Here is a 27,864-nt window from a genome sequence, read left to right as displayed (position 1 = left end):
ACACTGGAGTTAATAGTGCAAACCAGAAAAATTAAATTATCCATCCTGGTTAAATTTCTGCAAAAAAGTGCTTCTTGTGTCACTTGGACAAGTAAAAGCATGAGCTGCTCATTCTTTTAAAAATACAGTGTCATACAAAAATTTTGAAAAATAATGCCACAATCAATCACATTTCAGGCATTTCTGACAGTGTAAGTGGGAGAATCAAGCTGTCAAAAAGGTTTACTAAATTTACATTTGGATCCCTTTGTTATATTCTCAAACTTTCTCAATGCATTAAGACTCCTTACAAACTATAAAGGTATGTAGTCTTAAATGCATTGATTATGATGTTTTGGAGATGTCAAAGAACTCAAAAAGAACCATTCTGTTATATACTGAATTCTTTCCTTAAGAACACTGGAGTTTCTCTAATGAAGTACCACACACACAAGACATTTTGAAGACTATGAGACCTCAAGCATGCTTTGAAATTGGGAATTACTTTGAAACGTTGAAATATTTCCAAGCAAATTCTGTTGTCTAAAGACATTCCATACCTCCAAGGTGGTTGATCTATTGGCCACATTTCCACCTACGTGGAATGTGCTGAGAGAAGCTCCTTTCAATGCCTGCAACCTAAAACAAGCCACCAGCAGTTGGAAACACCAGAGTGAGTGTCCCATAAGACAACCACCTGCGTGTGTGTCACCCTTCCAAACACTGTAGCATTTTAGTGTAAAACTCCTCTCCAAGGCTGCCAGGTTCTGCTGGGCAAGCTGAGATGGTGAGGGGAACCATCCTGTTTAGCATTACTGTCACAGAACAGAAATCTTAGCTGGTGGTAAAAAGTTGTTCTTAATAAAAAAACCCCAAAACTATGGGTGAATTTTTTCTTGCTATTTTCTTTTTTTTCCAAGTGATATGAAATAAAAAACTGTGTTTGAAACTGTCCCATGGGTGTATCTCCTTGCTCTGAATACACATGGGCTGCAAAGGCTCAGAAGTGCCAAGAAACTCTTGTTTAAACTAAACACTTTGAGGCCTGGAAAAACCTGTGGCATAATTTAACTATGCTGTAAAAAAATGTAGCAATTTAAAAAATAGTAGTAATTTTGAAAGTCAAAAGAGGACCTTGCTTTAAAATAATGCTGACAACATCCCGGTGACACAAATATTTCAGCTCTGTCACGTCCATCCTCAGTTACCTATGAATAACTACTTTGTGCAAACAATTTAGCAAGGTCCCTGCTATTTCACTTCATAAAATACATTATATTGAGTACACCTCAGATCCACTATTTATGTACAATCAATATTAAACTGCAAAAGACAAAGGATCCTGAACTGACACCAGACATAGTAAACATTCTACAGTTATGTCAAGTAAATCTTACCATTCCCTGTGGTTTGACTTCAATACAAATTAATCACATGTATTTCAAACTCCTCTTTTTTAACTTCTGTTAGGCTTTCCCACTCTGACCCACTCCAACTACACCTCACAGCTTTTCCTTCTATACAACACTTCCCATGGTCCCTAAAGCCAGAAATTACATAATTTAGGTTTGTCAGTGAGCCACAGAAACAGGCACAGTATCCCCCTTAGCCACAACAACACTTATGAACAGGCTGGACACACAAAAAAAACCCCATTTCCAGTTTGTTATGTTTCCAAAATAAAAATATTATTTACTCTAGTTGAAACTTTTTCATTAAGGCAAGGCATAACTATTTTTCAGAGTTTCAGATGCACTTAAAGGTTATATGCTACATTGATTCTTCCCAAAAGGCAGGCACCTTAATGCCTAACAGTATCGCTACATCATGGCACACAAGGCACAATAAATAACCTTAAAACTATGCAACTGGTCAATGTATGGAGAGCAAACATTTAACAGAAAATACATTCTTTCATATAGGAATTCTTCTGGGCTGCTTACTGGCAAGCAGTAATGTGGTCTTACTGGAAATAGTGACTAAAAACCAGATACAGGTCTGCTTTCAGAGGGGGAAAAAATGACATAAAGACAAAATTTCCATCTGAAAAAAAAAAAACAACCAAAAAACCACAGATTTTATACTCAGGTTTTATTCCTGATTGATTCAACAGAATAACAACAATCTGTGTTCCTTCCTGTATTTGACACCTGGGCATCATTCCATAAACACAAGTCCCATACAGCTTCCCCTTTAATAGTTACAGGGGTAAAATGAAATAGATATGCTAAAAAGATTACTTGATCATGCAAACTTGATGCAAGTTTGGGTATTTGTTAAGATTACTTAAGTCACTAAGCAAGTTTTTGTTTTTTTTTTTAAATTTTATTTCTATAAATCTGGGAGATAAATTACAGAAATACACAAGCAATCTGATTGATCAGTCATAAACTACTTAAAGTTTATAGAGAAAAAGAGAAATGACAATTTTAGCATGGAGAAGCCCAATTGTCACAGCTTACTAGGAAGAAGGAAAAAGGGGTCATGAACTAGTGGTATTTTAAGAAACTGTTACAGTTGGCATTTTAGAAGTACTGAAGAGGAAATATCTAAACAAAGGACTTGTGCTAGGAGGAAAATAAATAAGCAAGCAAATAAAGAAAGAAAAGTGGCTTTGTGTTTCTTATCCCCAAAAATAAGACTCAAACCTGTCTGTCAACCCACCACTGCTTTATACACTTCTCCCTCTACAGCCTTTTCTACCCTGTTTTAAGCCAGAAGAGTCCACAAGTGCTATACCACCACACTGTTTACTTAAATAAGCAAGTGAGCCATAGAAGGAATTTCAAATTATGCAGCAGAAGTGAAAAACTGATGCTGAAGATGATCTGAAAATACAAAGCAACATCAGAAATATGGAAGTGCAACTGAAACTTTGGAAAGAAAGAAAAGGAAATCCCCCTACAAACCACTGATCTAATTACTTAAAACTGAACTTTAGAGGCCAAAGGAAGTTTTACGAGCAAACATACTCATGAACTGGCAAGTGTTTTTAGCTGAAGAATACTTGTACAGTGAACTTTTCATTATATTTGATAATAAGAGTTCCACAAACAAGACAGTAAGTGTCCCATGATCCCTAAGTGGTGAGGAAAGAGGCAGGATGAACTGAAACAATGGAAAAGATAAAGAGAATAATACTTCAGGTGGATGTCTTTGGCATGTGAAGAGAAAAAAGCACATACATATGTTTACACACAGAGGCATGCAAGGAGGAGCAAGTCTGGCTGTGATGATACAGGATGCGCAGAGAAAACCAACTGTTTTCTGAAGAACATTTGCAAAGTTAAACAAATATCCAGCTCATCTCTTAATCCAGAAATAACAATTTAAAAATAACCACTGACACCCTTAATCTATTGTGAGTGTTTTCCAATTTGAAGCATAAATCAAAATAAAATCAAATAAAATACTAATCAGAAATGAGGCATATTAGATCCGCAATGTATGAAGGCTTCAGTGGCTTAGCATTTCCTAAGCCTGGATGACAGCATATTTGTTTACTCACAGTATTATGGAAGAGTCATCTACTGAAGGTCAAAGCTAGGCAGATGTGCAAGGATTCAGAATGAATAAGCAAGAACCCAGCATTTTATGTCAATTTTTCTGCCACAGCAAGGGAAATGATCTTGTCAGAAGCCCTCTTTGACTTTTGTGTCAGGTAAGAAACTAATCCCTGCATTACCACCTTGCACTGTTTGCAGCTGACATCTCTAGTGCCCCCACAACAGTAGTTGTGAGAAAGTAGGAGCAAACCATAAAGATCTACCACATAATTTGAACTATATGCAAAAAGAACCTCGATATATTAACAGTTAAGGAGGGATTTAGATAAGGGCTATATAGAAGACATATTTTTAGCCTGAATACTTCGAGCATGTTTAAATATACTATGTAGAGCAAGGTATTGTGTTGCAATTACAAACATGCTTGGGTTTTGTATTCAGAAGTTTCTCTAACAGCTTAAAAACAAATAACCAACATGCCTCAAGCTGCTGTAGTACTGAACTTGTGCAGAACTTATTAAAGCTTGTTGTGAAAAAAATATTAGCATGCATGTAAGTAACCAGCTAAAGTCCAAGGATCATCACTAGGCAGCAGTTAACCAGCCCCTACAATGATGAGAAAGTTCAGGAGTCACTAACCCCTCCTGCTCCCACACACAGACTTGTGGGGGTTTTTTTTGGCTTTTTACCTCACTGCTGTTTGAAAGGAAGGTGGAAGATAAGCCTGTCTGAACTGCCATGCCAAGGGTTCTGGCCCTGAGCAGTTTACTGGGAAGCCAGACCAAGCTGTCAACACATCAGTGTCCATCCCACTGTGGGGAACAGGTGCACTCATAAATACAGAGCAAGCGGGGAACAGCGGAAGATGCTGATTGTCAAGGAGGCAGCCACTCCAAAAAACACATCACCAACACATACACATGTGAAATTGGTTTTTATTCACCTCTTGTGGTGAGTGATGCTGGGGTTTCTTATCAGTATGAAGAAAGCTGATGTGTCCTTATGAACATAGAAATACACCCCATGGGTGTAATTTTCAGTATTCTTCACCAAGCAATGCAGATAACCCATTTTCTTTACCAGCACAGTATCATAGGCAGCGGTCCTGAGTTGGGCCAAGGAATTGCTGACATGTCTGGAGCCAAATACTGAAGGCAAGAGTGACTTCAGGAAAGCCAGCATCTCCTACAGCAAACACAGAGCTGCCTTCAAACCATAACTGCCTAAAGCAAAACCACTCCTTGGGAAGAGGGCAGAAAACAGTGAGTCTCTTGTAGCAGGTATGTTTCTTGAGATGAAGGACATGCTTATACCACATTTGAGAACAGATGAGAGTACAAAGTGGCTAGAAAACTTTCAGAGTAGCGCATATCCTAATGCTCTTAGCCTACCTAAAACAACACTAAAAGGACTTTAAGAGTGATGAGCAACATACTAACTGAAAAAAACATTGTTCTGAAATGAATAAATATATTTCTGTATGTATTCTATATTCAACATATACCCACTTAAATTTCCCAATTTAAACTGTAGAACCAGAAAGAGAAAAAAGTGCAGCAATTGTAATAGTTTTGTGGCAAAGATGGATTCAACATAATTTTTTATGTGTTCTAGTCACCAAAAAGCAGTAATTTTACCTCTTGATATTAAGCAATGCCCAAGGTATCCCAGTGGGAGTGTTGAAAGCAGGTAGCAATTTCTCTCCAAGCTCCACTGCCTTTTTTCGGAAAACCTGAAAGTTAAGAAGAAACCAAGTGTTGGAAAATGCATTGTTGCTCCAACTAAATTAATTTAGCTAACATCATTATTGAGCATGTGGTACAATCCATCTCAGCACAGTGAAGCATCCCTGCTCCTTTAGAGTGATGTCAAAGGAACGAAGCAGCATAGTCTGTTTTCCACTGCACCTGCTAAGGAGAGAGCTCACACAGCAGGGCCAACAGTGACAATGTCCAGATGCCCTGCTCCTTGGCACGACCAGCATCCTGCCAGAGCCACCAGTACAGCCAGAGCTGACCCTGCAGAGCAGGTTAGGCACTTCTGGCTGCCCCGCCAGGTACCCCGTGCTCAGGGAAGGGGCCACGGGCCAAGGATGCTGCTGCACCCTGGCTGGCGGGCCAACAGCTCCCTGCCCCAAGTGCCACATCCTCCTGGAGCCTGGGGACATGGCTGCAGCAAGGCCACCTTCGCTCTCTGTCAGGTTTATTAACAGAGGCTCAGCACGCTGCAGGAGCCTGGGCTCCATCACCATGTGGCTGCTGAACTGCCAACCTGCTGCACAGGCAGTCTGTGGCAAAAACACCACCACAGATCAGCAAAAAAATAAACCCCACACATTTTGGAGCACTACAGTCTTTATGGACTCAGCTGGCTTATACCCAGAGAGGGTCAGTGCCACAAATAATCAAAAAATTGGAATATACCCCTGCAGCCAACTGGGACTTCACTGATATGCAGCATCTAAAGAGTTTCAGCTTTCATTTCAAAAACATGAAGCAGAAAGAACCCAAATGCTTCCTATACACCCACAAGAATGACAGACAATTTAACAAGAGGAACTTTTTTGTCCAGGGAAATAGTTAAGAAGCCGGAACAAAGAGGATTTTGCTTTCCTTCGACTGCCTGCTCAGCTCAGGTGACATTAACCTTACTGTTTGTGCACTGAGCGCTCTACTAAGAGAGTTTTTAATTAGAAGCAATATTGTTCCAACTTAAATATAGAAACCTATTTAGTGATTTCAATATGTGGATGTTCAAGGCCTATTTGGTTGGAATTACACTGGGATCTTGCGCAACATTGAAAGGGATTATCCCAGGTGTAGCAGTCAAAATAGCAAAGTCACCTTCATTGTATTCTGTTTCTAATAATGGTTCCTCTCAATTCATTTTTTTTTCTCCTCAGACATATTTATGATGGATTTATATTTCCTTATGTATTAGAAATCAGTTTGTAACTCTGATGCATCTTGTGGTGCAGCCCTGCATATACGTTTATGTGAATATATAAAGACAGTTACTGGGAAAAACAAGGTAATGAAGAAATTTCCTTCCACAAAAATAAAATACAATTTGTAAAATACCACTTTCTAAAAACCACACTGAATGAAGGTTTTTATTATTGAAAAATATGTTATCAGGAGCGAATATAAAAGGGACAATCATGTTACCATAAAGAACCTCCAGACTATCCCATCCCACGGTCTCTCCATATGATATAGATCTCAAGATTTCTGTGGCAACAGTCCAAGATTTAGAATTACATTAAAAGATATTTTGAGGGAGGTTAAGTAATTTCAAGCCAAATTATATCTGGAGTCAGAAAACTTTTTTGAGTGGATTGCACTCAAGTGCTGGGAGAAACTAGAAGCAAAGCATCAGGGAAAACATTTGCTTGGAAATCTCCATAATCCATGATATTTCTGACTTCCCCGTTTACCACTTATGTAGATTCTGATGAGAATTAGTTATGGATTTGTGATCTTTATCCAGCACATAATTCAGTCTTCCCAAGGGTTAAAGCCTTGGTGAACATTCAGAAAGAGTTGGTGCAGAACATAATCACCTCTAAGCAGATTTCCTCGGGAGGAGCAAGGGACAGTGACCCACCCAGAGCCCACAAGCTTTCCCTCGTTTCACAGCCACATTTTTCACCTTGGTCTGCTGAAGCCAAACCTATGGTTTGCTCTTTTATCACAAGAGAGGCATCCCTCAGCCATTCACAGCATACTGTGTGATCAACTCATCAGCCTTTCTGCCCTGAAACACTGAAGCACTGACAGAAGAGTGGCTACAATCATCCTCCTCAGCCATGGGCACCCCAGGACCCTGATAATCTGTAGAAGCATCTGCTGCATGGCATAAACCCCCCACCTTTGGCCTTACATAAAGGGGCTAGATAGATACCTCATGGAATGTTGTTAAAGGTGCCACATGTATTCTTTTTATGATGTTTATGTAAGAACAAGAAGAGACCTCCCCTTCAGAAGGCACACACTTAACCACAGTTGAGGCAGCAAGGCTCAGTATCTACTGTACCTTGCAAGCTGCATAAATCCTTCATCCTTCATTAAAAAGATTACATGCAAGCTCAGAATTAGATCTTTTACAATAATTGCTTCTGAACAAAATTGTCAAATTTTAGCATCTTAATTTGATGTAGAGCAATAATGCTTTACTTTCAAATACTTCTACCGAGTCTAACATATTTTTAAAATTCTACTGTATTTATTTTATACAAAAACAACACAAATTCTCTCAGAATAAAAACTGCCTCCTTTATGGAAATGTCACAAACAATGGCTATCAAAAAACTCCCCACATGAGATCCAAAGCAGTAAGTATTGTTCCACGTATGGATATAGAAGGAAAAGGTAATTCCTGACAAAACTACGGCCCTGAGCACTGACATTAGAATGTGCAGTGAATGCATTTCACCTTTTTCAATGCACTAGACTATTTTCATAGGAGGCAATTAGGAAAAAATAATTTAAAAATATTTTTAAACCATCACACAATTTTGAAACAAGTGCTGAGGTGAAGATGCACTTTTCGTTTGCATGAGAATTTCAACAGGCTATTACTAATGCATGCTGGTGATTTTCCTTCCCCTTCCAAAGTTAAAAATAAAAATCAACTGTGGACATGGTCTAATTTTATCTCTAGGTCTAATTTAACGTGGCTGAAAAACTGACTGGTAAATCACTATCTATGAAGTAGAACAGCATAGACAATAATGACAAGACTCCAAGAGCACTGAATGACTGAGCACAATAAATTGTAGCCTCATGCAGTGAGAAATTATACTCTTTCAGCAAGGGTAAAAGGGTGAAGATAAATAAAGGAACCACTTTATTTTTCAATTTGCAAATTTAACAGTTAATAATAATAATAATAGGAAAAGCAGGTGCTGCAATTATTACACATCATCCACAACGTTCATTGCATTTTTCTTCTGCAGAAACTTACAGTATTGGACAAGAAATAAATATTGTGCTGGATAAGATATTTTTTGGGTAATAAAAGTAAATAAACAATAGCAACTTCTACATATTATCTCTATTTCTGAATTGAATTTCAACTTTTGCCAAGCCCTGATCCTTCCCCAGTACCACCCAGCAAAGTGATGGTTTGGTAAGCACAAACTATGACAGCCATTACTGAGAAGCACGAAACAAAGGCAGAAGTGACAGAGCACAAAATGAGAGAAATTATATATAATAAAGGAAAACATCTAAAGCAAAATTTCCCGTCCCAGTGGTTATCTTTAGAGCCTCAAGGACCTTTCTTGGCTTTTCCTCATGAATGGTCATCCAGCAGTAATGAAAGATTACTTACCCGAAGTACTCCAACTGGGCCAGACCTGGGAGAAACTGTCACAGTCCCATACCTTCACTCCATGCTTAGTTTAAATATTTACCTACAAATACAAAAGTCTACAAAGCACTCCCGAGGCCTCCATCACTTTTTCCAATGCTCTATCATATCTAGGCAGCTTACTTTTCAGAGAAGGGGGACTGTGGAGTTATTTACCTGGCATATCCGCAGTCCCTTTGCCAGGTGGTGCACAGAGTAAGCCACACTGCCATCAATCCCTCCTTTTAAATTGAGGATTCACAGCAAAGTACTGAGATTACCTTTAAGAGCAATGAAGCCACTAAAAATTGCACTGATATTCAACTCAGCTAAACATCATACTACAACAAAGAATATTATTCTAAGTGAAGCACTGTGGTTCAGGAAAGAAAATGATAATTGGCACCAGTCACAAATGCATGATCGGTATTTAAAACTATAGAGTTGGGCTTTCTCAAGCATTTCTCTTTAACCTAATTTTTGCAAGTAGTCAGACTTTGGATGTGAGATAGTTCTCTTTTTAAACTCTAAGGTGTTACTAACATTTTTTAAAAGTATAATGTCGATTTTTACTGTGCGAGATGGATTCCTCCATGAAATAAGTAGATTCCTTTGCACTCTGCAGTCCTACTCAAAATCATCACTAAAGCCAATAAGATACTTCCTATAATCATACAATAGATATAAAGACAGAGTTACTATACTTTCTATTTCAATCTCTGTTTATGTTAGTAGGCTGTGAATTGTTAAAATAAGCTCAATGCTAATAAAGAAGCACCTTCATTGTCCTTTGAGTTACCAATCTTGAGTTGCTTACAAACACAAAAGTCATGTCAGACCACCACCATTACTCCAAGCCAGAAATTCTTTGAACAATATTTGAGTAAGAACTGATAGGTAAACAAGAAATCCACCTCTCACTGCCTCACACAATCATCTTTTCTATCTACAGTCTGTTCATTCCATAGGCAACACAGACACCAAGCCAGGGAACAAGACATTATTTTCTCACTCATTAGATAGCCTTAAATATTTCTTAAATACATATAAGTATTTTTGGTCTTTGTAAGAGAGAACAAACTAACTATCTAAGAGATCATACATCCAGAACTGTGATGCTCATGTTAGAATACCCAATGCCACAATCAATCAGTTCTTGCAGACTCTTCCATCCATTAACAAATCTTATTAGGGAAAAGAGTGTTCCCACAGAGAAACAAGGCTCTGCCTGCAAAGATGCAACTGTAGGGCAAAGACCAGACCTGTCATCTGGTGAGCACTGGCTTTCATTATAGTGCAAGAATGTTATCTCCTCTGGATAAACAAAAATGTTTCCTCTGTCTGGAATGACAAATCCCTTTCAAAATGTCAGATTACCTCATTGTAGTTTTAATTGCTATTGCTAATCAGGAAGAAAAGAAAGCACAGGAAACAAATATCTTAGAATTGCGTATGTGGCAAGCCTAATTGTAAAAAAGGCATAACATGGTACAGCATCATAAATTAAAGAACAGCCAGAATTCTGCCTTAAGAAGTCCTCCATATAAAGGGAATCTGAAGTTAAAATTTAACACCAAAGGAAGGAATACTATATTTTAATATTTTTTTCAGTTGACAAAGATGTTTTCTCAACATTTCTAATCCTATCAAATTAAGCATTTCTCATTTTTGTTTTTATATTTACAGATAAAAACTGACAAGTCACTAAGTAAGATTTATTGCTTTCTTTCCTGTACCTGACTGCCTTTCCCAGTAGGGTAAGGAATGAATATTTCAGTGCAAAAGCAGAAAACGAGAGCAGAAAAATGAACAGGGACAGGCCGGTTTCCTGCTCTTCAGAACACTGAATAGAAATCCTCTCAGCATAACAAATGCTGATTTGCATTTAAAGTCATCTGCTAACAAAAAAGAACTCTCTCAGAACATCTTGCTCCAATACCTTCTTTACTGAAAGACAATCCAGGATTTTTGCTGTATTTACATTTGTTTTATTTTTACAATGGAAGACTAGAAACTCTACAAAAATTGTGATACTCCACCTGACATAACAATACTTGAAATAGTGTAAGCTGAATTCTGCCACTATCTGCAGTACCATGTGATACCACACCTGCCATATTATTTGAAGCCCTTTCCTATAACACATTTTCAGTGTTTATGACAGCTGGATAAGTTATCCAGATGCTGGCATTAATTCATCAGCAAGTAGTGATTTCACAATTACAGTCACCTTGACACTAGCAGGTGGCTGTGAGAATTATTTTATTCAGTCCTCACTTCCAGCTGAGTTCAAGTAATTTATGAATATTCTGTGCTAAAAGGTGAAGAGACAATTAATAACATTTCTGAAAACAATCATTGTAATGAGTCACATCACTGTGATCATCAGAGCCAAGAGAAGAAGCCAAATGGCCTTCAAAGAAGACTTTTACAGCTGCAGAAGTATTTTTGTACATCTAGATCCACAAGTGTCAAGAGTGTGTTTTGAGCATTTTCCACAGGAAACAGACTGTGTTCAAGACAACTTCCTATTTCTGGGCCAGCCCTGCTCCTGCTGGACTTGAGCATGTGAAATGCCACACCAACATGAGCCCACCTCCAGCCCAGGACTGCAACCAATCTCAAGTTTTTCTAGAAGGATAAAGAAGAGGGGGACAGTCCATTCAAAATGAGTGGCTCCACTTGAGGCTACACCTACAGTGGTCAAAGACCAGTCAGAGCTGATCAACACAATGGCACACACTGACACCAGTCAGCATCACACTCCTCACCATTCTGAGCTTTGGGAAGGCTTTCCAGTTTGCCAGCAGAATGCCAAACCCAAAGCACCTTTGCCCATCTGTACAACTTTTCTCAAAGCTTTTGAAAACAGTGATTGTAGAGACATGCAAATGACTTACTGGAGAGATTCAGGCAGATTGTGGTATCTGTGAGCAACCACTCACCTGCAAGCTGCTAGAATAACATGTGTCTTTTTCACAACTTGAGGAAATAACAAACATGACTAAGCTTTTAGATTTCTACTGCCTTTCCAAAATAATCCAGTATGCTGGTCACCAGCTTGTAAAAGAAAGTTCACCTTAAAAAATCTGGTTATTGCATAAATTAGATTAAAAAAAAAAAAAAAGAAAATAATTAATACAATCCCTTCTTTTATTCAATTAACTTTTTAATTTTTGTTATGGTTTCACTGTCAGCAAGAAAATTAGTTTTCTTTTCTAGCTGACTGCTGTACCAAAGAAGTCACATCATACCTTGAAGAGTATCCCCTCTGTGGAAAAGATTGTAGAGAACTTAATCGAACAGAAGTAACTGGATTAGTGAGAGATTTTCAGATTTCATTCAAATGCACACAGCAAAAAGCAGAAACCCCCTCAAGTTATCAGCAGTAGCTAATGTATGTAATTACTTCAGTAATTTAACTAAAGAATTTCTAAGTAGATATACTGTGTTTGAAAATCGAATTTTAGAAAGGCCAGAATTAAATGGTATAAACTGTTAAAAAAGCGTGCAAGGCATAAACCAAAGACATAGTAATATACAGTCAGTTTTCCATATCTTACTTGCACTTTAAAACTTTAAAATGAAGACAGGAATTGCTAGATAACTGCAGAATTTTAAAAAAATCATAAAGGGAGACTTTGTTGCTGTTATATTTGGTTATTTTCTTTTGTACTATTCATGTGTATTTAGGGTTGCTTACACAGGCAGACTCCAAGAACTATTTAAGAGGAAGAACTTTTAGACCACAGGAGAAAAAGCAACTGCTCATTTATCTACTAATGTCAAAAAGCATAAGTTTTTTTAAAGCTTATGTATACTTCAACAATTAGAAGCTTAGCTACAACCCACTAGCACTGGAAAGCTTATGAACCAACCATTTAATAATATCTCTGCTGCAATAATTTAAGGAAAAGTGGTGATGAATGCAGTAAACAAACGGCAATGATTGCCTGTAATAACAAAAGGAATTTGTTACTTACAAAAGCCTTTGAGAATTCCTCACCCCAGACTCAGGGCAGCTTTAGTTTCTCAAGAGGTGTGATAAGCAGCATGCACAAAGAGTACCGACTTTGATTTACTGCACATGTATGGACTCACTGAGCACTGGCAACTGGCTCCCAAGGCCCCAAATACAGGTATCAAGACTCACACCTGCAAAAACTATGCTGAAATCTTAAGACTCTGAAATACTACACCACCACAAATACATTAATTATGAAAGAGCTCTGGGTCAGCTAATCGGTGCCAAAGATTTGGGATGCCAACTTCATGTCTTATCAGCAATAGAAAGCCTGGAACTGCAGGTCTCCAGTCAAATAAAGCATTTCTTGCAAGCAAGGACAGATGGCAAGTTAGCAGGCATTAAAAGTGCCAGCAGTCATGATGGAGGACTAAGCCCACACCTAAGAGCTAGTGGAAGTTTTAAATCTGTTTTTACATGATAGCCACAGAAGAGGAACAGGATTTTAACTCACTCCATGTGAATTAACACATGGTATTTATTAATGGTATGTCCTGCTTCGAACAACAGGCACCACTTTGAGAGACACCATACAACAGTACAACTAAAGTATGAACAGATAGCACTAAAAAACTCTTTCCCACTAAAAAACTCTGTCCCCAACAAAATAAGCCCTCTCCAACCTGTGGACGTCCAATATTCATATGTTTGGATATTGGAGAGAGGCACTGCCAGCTCTGGAAGCAACTTTTAGACTAACACCAGGCAAGGATGTCAAGAGTACAGAAAAAGTCACGTATTTAGTAGTCGGGTCTTCTACAGTTCAGGAAGATGATACATTTATTTGAAAGTATATAGGATGTAAGTGAATGAGACTGAAATTAAAAATGTGGCATATAAAATGGAAACTCATTACATTGTGAAGTGATACAGAAAACATCTGGATGTTATCTTAAGTGGTTGGTGTTTTTCCTGATTAAAGAAACAGCTGCCTTAGTAAAATTACTCATATCCAGCAGTAACAAAGAGTATCTTTTAGCTCAATTCTTCTGTTAAGCCACAAGCATCTGCTTCCTAATTTTCTTTTTATTTAATCTTGTGTACCCAGCTCAACTGCTGTAACAACAAATTTAAATAGCTGCCGCATTTTATATCTTGCAAGCTATCTTGACTAAACAAAGAACAGCACTTTGCATATGAAACTTTCCTTTCAAGCAGGTGACCATTGAGAGGTGATTTGCAGCACCATCTGTGTGAAAGCAGGGGGTGGGGTGGAGGAGCCTAATAAACTGCATGGGGAATCAATAATTACATCCTCAATGCAGCATAAAGTGCTTTCAGAAGATTTATTCCTAGGCTTGTGAATTTGACTGTATATTTTAATTCCAATACCATTAAGTGATTTAGAGTGATGCCTTTGCTCTAAACTACACTTCTAGACCATGGTGGCAGGCACAGAAAAGGCTAAAATCACTCTTTGTACATAAAGGGAATTCTATTTTCTTTTTAATGGCAACTCAGCAGCAAATGGGGAGCTGTTTGTTTCAGCCAATGTTATGTGACACTTGCAAGTTTCTTCCAGGCAGTAATGGCAAGAGTTTTAAATGATGGTTATCAAATATCCAAGTATAACAATGTGAATAGGATACCAAGGGTACCCACTTTATTTGTTCTTTCATTCATTTTTTTCCTAACTTCATTTACTCACTTTAACATTTTACTCCAACACAAGAACAACAGCTTAATGAAATTACTCTCATCAGTTTGAATCAAAAAGGTCCTTGGACAAAAGGGCCCAAGACTCAGGGTCTCCCATATTCTGCCATCTCCCTTGAACCAACCACTAGCAAACCTGAGCAGCCCCTGAGCAAATGGAAAAAACTAACCACTCCTTCTTTTTGCTCTGTTTGCCCTCAAAAAGATGGTCTTCCTCAATCACTACATAGTCTCAATCTGACATCATCACAAGTATTTTAAGTCAGTTACTTGTATTACCTCGTTCAGAGGTGGGCCCTCAGATGGTTAAAGCTTACACGGGCCGTGTCCTCAGGCGAGGTAGCACAGAGTAGCAGTTCTGCAGCCAGCTCAGGGTTGGTTCTTTCTGGAGTTACTCCCATTGCTCTACCGCAGTTGTGCTGAGTCTGCAGCGCTAGTGCGGTAGCGGTAGGGAAGAAAATCTTCCCTCTTCCCTGCTGCTTTCTAGCAAAGTGCTCCAGCTAGGCAAGGACTGTGTTTTTATGAAGCTGTGAGTGAAAGTTGACAGAAGGATGGTTGAGGTTGGAAGAGACCTGTGCAGAGGGAGCTCTGAAGGTCATCTGGTCCAACTGTGCTGCTCAAGCTGGGCCACCCAGAGCCTGCTGCCCAGGAACAGGAACGTGTATAGATAGCTTCTGAATATCTCCAAGGGCAAGGACTCTGCACACTGGGCAATCACCGCAAAGCACTGCAGTGCCCAGTCATCCTTACAGTAAAAACGTGTTTCCTGATGTTCAAAGGGAACCTCTGGGGTTTCAGTTTCTGCTTTATGTTTAACATAAATGTTATATGTAAATTTTGGCATTAGGACATGGATGGGGCAGTGAAGCCTAAGTGGCTTGTCCAAGCCGTATCTTCAGTAGACACTTCAACAAGGTATTTATCAAGAGTCTTGTCTTGTTATTAGTGGCTTGATTTAGAATGAAGCAAGCAGTAAACTTGTAATAATAGCAACAATAAGGACAACTAATAACTAGTGAGCTACATGTAATGCAGGCTATGAAAGGATTAGCATATGGAACAAAGTACGATGAGAATCCAAACTGACAAGCTTGAATATTGAAATTTTAAAAACAAGCCATGATTTTAGGCACAGAATTACAGAGTTCCAGGCTTTACACAGTCTTCATTAAACACAAAAAAGCCTAAGGAGTTAATTTGCATTACTCTAATGTCTCTTTGCCAGAGACCCTATATTCCTCTTCATGCATAGGCAATTCCACATTCTACTGCCCATTAGTCTGATAAGTTCATGGAGCACTACTACTTTGGAATGTCTCTTATGCTGTTTAAACATATATAAAATATAATGAGTATTCACTGGAAATTAGTGTTGTATATTATGGCTGTCCTATGTTTAAACAGTAAAGTGCTTCTTTAAACCCTTATAGTAGGCTTGAAGTCCATGCAGGTATTTCCAGATTTTGTGATCACAGATACTGGAAAAAAGTTGAATGATCACAAGTATGAAGACAGTGCCAACAGTCCCTCTGTTGGATCTACAGCATGGATCACAAAACTCTCTCATTGAGCTTTCTCTACCACCAGCAGCTACAGACTGCTTCTGTTGCACTTGTATAGATATATGGGAAAGAAATCAACTGCTTTAGCTGTTTCACCCTTAGGTTTCAGTGGATTCTCAGATTACAAAACAACTTGTTTTGGTAAATTCCATTTAAAAAACCAGGATGGAGACCATGCCATTTAGGTAAGTGCAGCTTGGATTTGCAACCACGTGAACAGCTGCTCCTGACCCCATGACAGGTGACTTTGGTAACACCAGCAGTTGAATTGATGCATCTTAAGTTATTATTTTTCAAAGGGAGGAACAGGTTAAAACTTAGTGTACTCTGCAGGTTCCTTTCCCTGCAACACCTCTTACACACCACCTATATTGCTTTTTACATAAGTAATGTAACAAGAAAAAATCTTCCTTTATACAGCAGGACAAAAAGATGATGGTTTCCTAACTCAGTGCTTTCTTTCTTATTACTGAGATTTCTCTGACAGACAATAGTCATTGAATTGTCTGATGAATAATGGAGTGGACCAAAATGAGCCTGAATAAAGTGCTTGTATATTTTCCTTAAATTAAATATAAGAGATGTGAACTCTTGTAGTTTTTATTTTTATGTAAGCCAAACAGGATGCTTCAAGAGAGAAGAACTATGATTTAAGAAGCTGCTTTTGTGTTGTAAGTTAAGGCAGACTAATCAAATTCCTTTCTGTTTCCTGTAAGACTATTTCTCTTACTGGACAAGCCATTAAACTAAAGTGACTAAATATTAAATTTTTCAGTTCTTAAAGACTCAGCAACAAGTCCTCTGACTGAGCAGCAGAGCTGCCAGCATGCCAAATTTATGAGCAATTCAATTGCTTCTCTGAATTTCCTGTAGTTAAAACTTTTTTACATTTTTAACTTTCTTTTAGCTAAACCTTAAAACCATTCCTGTAATTAAACAGCTGTAAGTTGCACTCTCTAAAGATTAACACTATTTTTGAATGCAGCACACATTTGAAGGAAACAATGGTTGGAATATTCATAAAGCCTTCAAGTATGCATATTAGCATGTGTACATTGCTTTCCATGCCCCCACTGGAAGCAAGAGGAAAAAAAGAAAAGCATGACAAACATGTAAACTCTCTCCATTTTCAACAAAACTCATTACATGGCTGTAGTGTTTTATTTTATTCTTTAACTGAACACTTCCAACTTAACATAGCCACTTCTAGAGAGAAAGCCTTTCAGGCTTCACTAAATTATTTCTATATTTAATAGCATGTAGGTTAAGACATTAGAGTACCTTAACTGCAATTTCAAGCTGGAACTAGATAGAAAAAAAGTCTTAAAAGTATGATTTAGAAAAAGGGCATCTTAGTCACCAGCTCCACTCATTAATTCTATTAACAACTGTCACAGTCTATCAAGAAAAAAAATGTGCCTGAGTAAGTCCTTCTCGTTATCTCAGTAAATCTTTATTTTTGACCTTGGGTCAGTTAGTAACCATGTTAATTTTAAGACAGGCTTTTCAAGCAAATCAGAAAAGCTGATGGCATTTAACACTGAACTAATTCTACTGAGGCGTGCTGAGAACCACCACTGTAGTTTCCTGCAGCAGTGTGGCAATGATGGCCCAAAGCATTACAGCAGTTGTAAATCTTGCCTGGGATCAGGAAGATTATTTATTCTTCCCTCTAGAACATAAATGGAAATAAAAGCAACTTTGGAAATAAAAGGCTGAGCACAGGCTGAACCATGTTTGTAAGAGATACCCTGTAAGCAGCAAATGCTGATGAGAAGGTTTCAGTTATTCACAAGTTTTGCATGATAAAAGGAAAACGATTGAAATTGTCTGTATACTATGAATAGTGTTTTTAAGAACAAGCTGGGGAAAATAGCATCCTTTAAGAAATGGCATTGTAAGCTGCTTTGTTCTGCAGCTGTTAGTTTGAAGAAAACAACAAAAAGAAGAGTTTTTAAAGAGAAACGGAAGGGAGTGAAGTTCATAGCATATCCTTTCCACATGATGATCCTTAGGATCCATTGGACTATAAAATTATCTAGTCATGCTTGCAAAAATTAAGGACAGCTTGGGCCCCAAGGGACAACACAACTTTAAAGCAGTAACAGGACTGAACCAGCTTCCAAAAACAACTAGTATGGTTATTTTGCTTTGCCTGCAAAAGCAGATGATTGCCTAAAGACTGAAGAAAAGAAACAAACTAGACACATCTAGTTCTTCAGATGAACTAGGTCGTGAGTATTTTTTGTAGTTCAATGCATTTGATGCATCAGAAACAACAGAACCGGCCCTTTACGACAGAAAGAAGACAGTTCTCTATTAATTGAAGGTTGACTCCACTCCAGTAACACTGCTGCTGGAGTGAACTTCCTTGTTTGCTTTAGAGTTATGGCAGTTTACATAAGACTTGGATGTTAAAACAAGCTTTTGAGCCTTTATGTAGCTGAATGACAAGAGTCCCCTCATACTGTACTGTTTTAATTAGCTACTACTTGAAGGAGTTCATCAGGGTTGGTGGGTTAATGTAAGCAATTAGAGGTGTTGAGTAAAGAGTATCAGAGCTAAACACATCAAACAAAATCCAAATTCTTCAGAATATTTTGGCACCTCCTGACCTCTCTTGTATCTTTTGCTTTACTAAGAAATTAAACAGTCAGATGGCTGACCAGCTAACACCTATGGGAATACATAAGCTTTGACACGTGTTGACAAAAGACCTGCAATGTAAATAGTGAGCTAAGAAACTGAATGCACTGTTTAACTACGTCCTAAATTATTTTTTTCTTGAGGAAACCAAGCAAGATTTGTATGAGACACTGGCACTATATACCACTCCTCCTTTTCAGCTTTCAAATCTTCATGTTCATCCTCTTCTCAGTTTTTGGCTTAAGAAAAGTTCGCAGTTTGCCCAATTCTCTGCATTTATCCTTGGGCAAAATGAACCCTTACATTTACTGATTGGAGGAAAAAAAAGATTTGTTTTTCAAATATTTTATGACAGGTCTGTTTAGGGGCAATCACCTGCCAAAACTACAAATTCCCATTGGCATCTGTCATGCTGGAAGTGGCATAGGACTTTTCATGTGCACATCTTTTCCAAATTCCTTCTCAATCATTTGCACATAGGGTGGAAATATAGTCTGTGTATGGCAGAAGAAAGCTTTTGGCACAGATGATACAGGAACTGGACTCATTTATCAACCACAACTATTATTCAACTGTTGCATTTTTACAAACAAATGGCAAACAAAGCATGTGGCTTCCTGCAGTTTTTGAAAGGTGCAGGAGAAAGCTCACCTTACAAATCTTTTAGATTTCTGTTGCCTGGAAATAAACAATTGATCCTGCCAAAAAAAATCCACAGGACAATTAGCACTCACCATAAATTGATCCCAAGAGTTGGTGCTAACTTAAAGCAAATGAACCTTGTTTGTATCTGTCTCATATTTGATCTGCTGAGCAAGACACAAGTGCAAAGGAGACTTTTAAAAGCGTATCTGTTTCTCCCGCAGCAAGGATGTCATTATCTCTACCTCTTGCTGGAGATATGAAGAGCATGCAAGAGCAGCAATGACTTCTGACTATTTCTGATTTCAGGCATTCAATTTTCTCAATGATCTTCAGTTAGCATGAAGCAGCAGAATTCGTGGGTGGCACAAAGTGGTTTAGTAATAAATTTCTAATCTGATCCCTTACAGAGCTAATTGGATAAGAAACTTCCCAAATTTCATCAAGCATTTCTGTTCACTCAAATTGTACTTAAAATAGTAAGAATTAATTAATTCCTACATATTTTTTACTAGAAGTAATTTAAATTTTTGAAAAGAGATATAAAAGTTGAAAGATTCTTCGCTAAAGTCAGGTTTGGGAATCTGATGGAATGTCTTCAATGTCTTCATAGCTGCCAACAGAATCATTAAAAAAGGTGGTAATTTTCTACTGGATGGTTTATGCTTTTATCTTCTCTAAGTTAATAAGAGAAGGATATTATCATCTACTTAACTCCCAACTTAATGAAAAATAACCTCAGACTTAATCTATGGAGACAAAGCACAAAATGGAATCACACACACACTACTTATACATTGTGAAATATTTAGATGAAGAAATGAAGAATTACTTCACACCCAGAGTAAAATAACATTTTCACATGAACTTTTTTTGGTATGAAATCAGTACAATGATTCAATAACACCTATTACTTATCACCTAATTGAACTTCTATGCCACACCCACAGAGAGAATATACTTCCCAAATATTTTACACAGCTTGGAATTTAAGCAGTATAAATTAATGCTGATCTATTCCCACTGTCAGCACCAAGATATTTTTATGTTGCTTTCATTTGCAGAAGGAAGTAAAATTCTTCACTGTAGTATTATACATAAAGATTGTTATTTAGATATGAATAATATATTTTCAACAATCTAAATGCTGCTTGCAAATGTCTCCACAGAACCCTGTATATTGTACCCATATGTTGTACATTTTCTATTAAATCTGCAGAGCAATTCCACCAGCTCTTTGAGCAGCATGTTTCCACCCTCCTTTTACTCTTTATTACTGCAAATGCATTTTGTGCTGCAAAGCGATAGAACTGGAAACTGAGATAAGTAAAAGAGAGGAATATCTTAGAAACAACTTCTCTGCAGGTGCCTGGTGATTCTGGACAGACTGTTAATAGCATGTAATTTCTTCTGTACAGTATATTAACCCACATACAAAGAATTCTTCTTTAGGGTCTATCTAGAGCTGTTGCTGCTCAAAAGGAAAGCACTCACACTACTATTTCTGATAGACATTGTCTCTCCAACTGTACTGTAGAACCAGAATGAAGTGAAACTGCAGGAACTAATTGAAAGCCAAATCCTTAGAAGAAACAAACAGCCCCCTCTCAGCTGCTTGAATTCTACTTAATCACATATCTCATGAGCTCATGTCAAATATACCAGCTGTTACAATCACAGTCCGATATTTCTTAGGTGTCATTATCATCCATTCTCCTTTCTAGCAATTTGCCATCAGCCTACAGTAGTGTGGAGGTGAGCAGGGATTTTAGTTAAAATTAATGTAATGATCAGTGAACTTCTTGGTTATTTCCAAAGTCAACATATGAATGCAAAAACATGTCAAGTAAGTTTACCATGGGACGAGGCAAATATTTTTGTTGTTTGGAGAGAACTCCCCAAACAAACCCTTTTCTGGTACACAAATGGGAAATTATTAAAAGTGAAGAACATAAGTTATGGTTGGAGCTTTAAACTGATGTTTCCCAGACCAAAATCAGGGCTCTGATTCCTGCTTTCATAGCAGGCTTAGTTATGGCAGCTGCAGCAGGCTGTCACCACAGCTTCTCAGTTCCCTGCTGTGGGTGTTCACACCGATAGACAAACAAAATGATGGCAGACAAACAAAAGCAAAACATACCCACTGCTGGACTCCAGCAGACAGCAATTCACTGAATTAAGGCAAATTGCCACTATTCCCACTTTACATTAGCAGAGAAGCCTGAGGGCCCTCATTCTGAGGCACAAAAACTGTTGTTGGTGGCAGCTGATTGTGCGCCCAGTGGTGGTGCCTGATTGCAGGACAGGGGCAGAGTCTCCATCAGGCTTCAGGTACTTCAATTCCAGAAGTAGTTCCCTGTCAATGTATACGTGGGTGGTATCAGTTACCACACTGGGGAGAGAAGGAAAACCTGGAAGCAACACCTTAATTAAGTGCAAGTCTGGAAATCCACAGCTCTGTTACCATTCTTCCCGTTTTCCATGGAATTAAGTGTGGGGCCACCTTGTGAGCAGCACAGAGTTGCACAGAGCAGCTGAGCAAGTAGCACTGAGAGAAAGGGGACAGAAGTGCTTAGGAATGAGAAAACTTTTGGATAAAGGAAACCTATCTGAGAGAGATGGGTTTCATCAACAGTGACACTGTAATTGCACTCAGGAACATAAGAGACAGAAATAGAAGACTGAAGGGCAGTCTGCTTGCAACAGCAGAACAGTCCAGATAAAAGAAAATCTTAGGAGCCAAGGTTATCTCCAGAATGTGAATCCAGAGGGATTCTGCAGTACATTTTGATGCAGCTAGCACAGAAAGTGAACAGCATTAGATTTATTAAAGGTGGTGAAGAGACTGAAATAGTAATGGAGATTACAGACTGATTGTGAGAAACAGAGATTTAAATCCTTCTCTGTCCCTGAGTAGGTTGTTAAGTGCTACATCAGAGCCCATATAAACCTTGATTTTATATACTGTAATGACAGCATTCTGCAGAAATTCAGTCTATAGGAGAAAAAGTAGCTCTTAACTTAGTTTGACATATTAGGGGACAATAGGGGACACATGCCCCAGTTCAATACATTGTTTTAAATGAAAAGTTCACTTCTGTAATGTTTAAGTTTGGAAAGAGAATCATGACCAGCTGAAATGAACTTAGAAAGGAACAGCTGCATGGTTAAATAGCTTGGAGATGATTTGGAGAATAAAAGGTGAGGTTCAAAGTCCAAAATTTCTCAAATCAAAAGGTTCAGATGACTTTTACCTTCTTTTGGTATGACTGTAAAGAAGGTAATTAAAAGTAAAATTGTACTGAGTGTAAGTAAGGAATACAAAAACTTTTAATGTTTGACAAGTTAAATGAAAACTCTTAAGTCAGGCTAAATGTAATTTTTGAGGAACAAGTGCTTAAAGTTAAAAAAAAAGAGAAATATGAGGCCTGCTAGAGAGCCAGGAGAAGCAACAGGAGATGTCTGTTTAAAAGAGTGTAACACATGAACCAAAGCCATTGCCAAAAAAATAAACTTGCCCCTGTGTTTGGTCTCAAAGAGCCTGGGCATGTTCCCATGCAGGAAGGTTCTTGGACAAGAACAAGCCTAAAGGACTGCTGCAATATTGAGGCTGGACTAGAGTATCTCCTGAGGTCACTTCCAAGTTGAATGGCTCCAGTATTCAATGAAATAACAAGTTAAAAATCATAAATCTATTAAAATGAAAGAGAGCAAAAGGATCATTTCAGAGCTCTACAGGAACTAAAACATGACACCACTGAAACACTGATGTGTTACTTAAAAGTGGCAGCAGATGGATGGTAGGTGGGAAACAGGACCCAAATCTGAAAACAGGGCTGTAGAAAACCACAGGCAATAGAAGTCTTCTAGTCTGTACCACACAGGGAATTTTACTGCCAGTCTGTGAGGATGATTAAGGAGGAGTTAAGTGGCATTCACAGAGAAGTGATCAAGCTGATACAGTATGCCTGGAGTTTCAAACAGCATTAGAAATCAAGCTTCCAAGACATAAAAGGAAAAGTCCTCTTGTTAACTAATGTCAAGTTAAGTGAGAGGAAGCAGGAGATAAAACATGCGGTCAGTGCTCACACTGGGTGAGCTAAGATCCCCAAGGCGCACACACTGGAACTTAATCAAAATTTCCAGAAAAGGCCAAGACCTTTGTATAGGTGACATAAATTTAATTCTCCTACCATTTAAGACTGTTGAATGATGATTTTTTTTTTTTTTTTTTGTATACATGGAATTTAAATATTCTCTCTGAAGGGACACCTCTACAAGAGAGGGAGCGACAGAATAGCTACAGCTAAATTCTGCAGAATGTCACAGGACTATATGAAGTCAGCAATTTTCTGTGATCAATCTGGCAAAGGCAGTTCTAGATCAATAGCATCTGCATCACTATTTCATGCCTGCTCCTCATTAGTAAGATACCTCTATAATCACTGAGGGATGGTGGTTTACAGTGAGCAATGATTAGGTCTGTCTGAAGTCAGACAGGAAGCCAAGATCATCAAGTGAGGTTGAACTGTGGCACTGTAACTCCAACTCCAAATGCAGATACAAACTAATTAAATATGTCATGTTTCCCCAATTATTTTTTTTAACCTTTGATTAACAGCTGGTAGAGAGTAACAGATGAAACTCTAAGTCAAACACTTAGCATCATGAAGAACAGCTTGGGTTTTGGTGGGTTTTTTTTTGTTTGATTGTTTTGGTTTGTTTGTTTTGGTTTGTTTTTGCTATTTCTTCCCCTGATCAGAATAAATTAGTGTTCCTTCAAACAGGTTATCCTACCACAGTAAAATAAGTACAAATCTATTACATTTTTGCTTCCTATCATGGAGAAGAATTGCAATATGAGCATATTATGCATGAAGAACAGCTGCTGCATCTAAAATATTTTAACTCTGGGGGAAAAAAAAAGTTACTTATCCCATTCAGAAAATAGAAAAGCTTCAAAGGAATCTGGGAAATTACCAGTTGAATCTGAAACTCATGTGCTCTTTATTCACTTCACAGTGTCTTGGATTTGCTTTTTTTGCTACTCACACAATCAGCAAATTAAAAGCCCCTTCTATTTCTGCCTGCAATGTATTCCCTGACTGTGGAACCAGTCTTCAAGTAAAACAGTCCCCTTATTACTTAGCTTGAGTAGTGCCTTTAAGAAGCAGTTTTGAGTAAATCAGAAGATCTAGAGAACATGCAAACCTGACTGGACTCAGAACAGGGAGGGCCATACACTTACCATGACTTTCAGCACTAGCATTACAGCTATTCCCAGCAGTGAAAATTACAGTGCTGAAAAGTAATGTTTGTAATCTCCATGAATTCCAAGAAAGAACTTAGTTGCTGTTAGAGGGTTCAGTGTTGTCCTCCTCCAAAAGTTAAAAAATTATCTCTTTATACAACTACATTTGGAAGTGTAAATATCTGGGTCTGCAGAACAGAGGACCTTGCTGCATGCAATACTCCTGACCCTTGTTATACCAGAATTTAGCATCAAACTAGTAAGTCCAGAAAGCAGTTGTAAAACAAATTTGTCCCTTACATTTTATTTTTCATTTCAAAGCAAAAAATTACTTAAACAAGGAATCCTCTAAGATTCTAAGACGTCTAGTAATTAATCAAGGTTTAATTTAAAAAAATGACCAAGAAATTTTGAAAAAAAATCTGTCCCAGTCCTATGGGATAAATCTATCATATTACAATTTCCTAAAGATACTTTCATACAAAAAAAAAAAAAAGAATAAAAATTCAATACTAGGAGTGCTTTTAAGGAGCCAGGCTTATTTTTAAAAATCCTTTACAGCCAGTGACTTATTGAAAAAATACCAAGAAAAGCATTCACATGGAATATTATTCTTAGGAACTTAAAAACCCAAAAGAAACCAAAAAACAATCAACAAAAAAAGGAGCAGCACTTAAACAGTTATTCATCTTAAAATCAAGTTTTCTGATATTTGTGGCTATTTTACAAATGAAATTGATATTTGACTAAAACTCTTTTTGGCATGGGTTTAGACAGTTACCACAGTGGGAAAAAAAAAAAAAAAGCATATGATGCTTTAGCACTTTTAGGTAATTCATATTAATTCTAGTAAGGTAGAAATGGTAGGAAGTTTAACAGAAAGTGTCTCATGGCTCTATTTGCAAGAGAGCAGCACATATAGTTATCAAGGGGTAAAGTATTCAATTTGTTAATTTTCAGACTGATTCACATTGGTGACTTTATCTAAATGAACTATTATGTGAGCAGGATGTTTTAGGAACTACTCAGTATGATAGCATATTCTTTAATCGTGATTACTTAGACTTACAAATGATTATGGAACATACAATGTGTTGCAGCTTTGGATCATTACCCATGGAAATGTAATTCAGAAGCACAAACAATAATTATTTCCATCACTCCTTCTACCAAAACATAGCTTTCTTTAATTAGAATCCTGGTAAGTGAGCACAGTGAATATAAGATTTTTTAATAGTTAATCTGATAAAGAATTAATTGAGATTCTAGCCAAAGAAGTTTGCTTTTTTGAGCACTGTACATACAGATTGTGCCAACTTTTTAGGAATACCCAGTAATGTAATGGACTAACAGATTATTAAAGATATACTTTCTATGGTGGCAGCCAGCCTCTGGGGCCCTCAGGTCTTTCCACATCTCTCAGCAGCAGCAGGGAAGAAGGGACCCACATAATAGAGGAGAACCTCACCCTGCTGCATCTGCTTCTTTCCATTGGCAGATGTCAGCTATTGCTACAGCATCTTTGGATTTAGGAGACAAATCGTGAAGTTTCCCCAAATCTGATGGAGGCAGAGCATGCTGAGTTGCACTCTCTAAGCCACCAGAACAACTGTTTAGGGACATCATTCTGTCTTGGACAGCAGGTGTCTAACAGAGAGTGGGAGAACCAGCGGCAAGTGAGGACGATGCCCTTCCTGGTCTGCAAGAGCTTGGCACCCTCCTTAATAATACACCTCTTCTCCGTATGTAAGAGCCCATTTTACTTTCATTACTGAGTCCATCAATTTTAGAATGGGCAGTAGCGTCCATTATCACTGATATTCCACTGCAAAGAGTTCCACTTAATTATCTGTGGCGTGAAACACTTTCTTTTGCTTCAGATGTCTCTGCATTTCATTTGTGCAAGAATTTTACTGAAACACAAGTGCTCAATCTAGCTGAAGAGGTAGAGGCAATAAAACTGCCTCTCTGAGGATGAAGGAATGCTTGAGATGTTATTTAGGAGAAACTATATATGCTGATTGAAAGTGAGACTGCACATTAACAGACATAGGACATAAACCATCAACATACATACAAAATCACCAGCACTGATGACAAATGATTAAGGCATTTCTTGGCAGACAAACTGCCACTTGATATAAAGGCCCATGAGCATTCATCTACCAGCTTGTCTGCCAACAAATATCCTCTGCTTCTGTCAGAACTGGTTAATTAAAGTGTTATGGTTATGCTAGAAAAGTCTACACCTGTTTCCCAAGTAGAGCTCCAGTGAAAAAAGAAGAAACACAAGTTAAACAATATTTAGCAAAGATCCAGAAGCCAGCTCCCAAGCACCTCTCAGTTTTTTTCATTACTGTTAAGTGTCTGACCGCATTCCCCCCTGCCCCAATACAATAAAATTCAAATAATAAAACCTCTATATTTTAAGATATTAATGCCTTTTCCATACCATCTATATTCAGAACAGGCCCATGTGAAATAAGCAGGTAAGTCTAGTTAAGACATAAAAGTGGCAGAGGAACATTGCCTCCTTACAATTTCTTTGCTGGGTACATGACCCAATAGCACTATAGGTGCTAAAACAGCTTTAACGTAAAGATAAATTTTAATAAAGAATAATCACTCACAGCCACAGAATTTAAGTAATTTAACATGACAGCTTCAAAACAGAGCCCTACCTAGTATTTGGGAAATTTACTTATGAAAAAAATTAACTTGGGTTTGTGGAGTACGCACCAGTAATTGCTTTGGATTTAAGGAAAAATGAATTCAATTTATGGTTAAACAGTATTAACTTGTGTAATCCTGCAACAAAATACTACTATAATCCAGAGACAGAAACAAGAATTTAAACTAGTAAGATTAAAGACCTTTCAACTGCCAAGCTAAGACTTGAAAATATCACAATTCATCACTTAAAATGGTACCTATGACTCTTTTGGTCTTCTCCAAAAAAGTTATTACACAAAGTAATACCTTTTAAAAAATTAAACAAGCAATTGCATTTAGACAAAGCTCTAAGATGAAATTGCATCTTCATTCTCTTCAGAAACCATGACAGGTAATAGAGATTAATGACATTCACATGCATAGGTTTACAGTTGCCTTTTCTTTCTTAACATATTTTTCCCATGTGAGTTGAAGCCTCAGATTCAGGTAGGCAAACTGAAAGTAAGAGTTTAGATGAGTTCAAGGGTACACTTGAAACCCATTTGTGAAGCAGGAAGCTGATTCACCAAATCT

At 37.8% G+C, this 27,864-nt stretch overlaps 1 protein-coding gene across 1 annotated transcript in view; it reads right to left on the bottom strand.

The window, feature by feature from the left end:
* The window catches only part of MAN1A1 (mannosidase alpha class 1A member 1), a 135,332-nt gene that overhangs the window by 56,598 nt on the left and 50,870 nt on the right, over positions 1 to 27,864 (bottom strand). The window contains exon 5 of the mRNA XM_033512824.1: positions 5,123 to 5,217. Coding sequence (XP_033368715.1) covers positions 5,123 to 5,217 — 95 coding nt within the window. The remainder of the gene's footprint in view (positions 1 to 5,122; positions 5,218 to 27,864) is intronic.

This window comes from Parus major, chromosome 3 (genome assembly GCF_001522545.3).
Source record: "Parus major isolate Abel chromosome 3, Parus_major1.1, whole genome shotgun sequence".
In the NCBI taxonomy this organism is placed as follows: domain Eukaryota; kingdom Metazoa; phylum Chordata; class Aves; order Passeriformes; family Paridae; genus Parus; species Parus major.
This window is presented reverse-complemented; position numbering and strand designations above follow the sequence as displayed.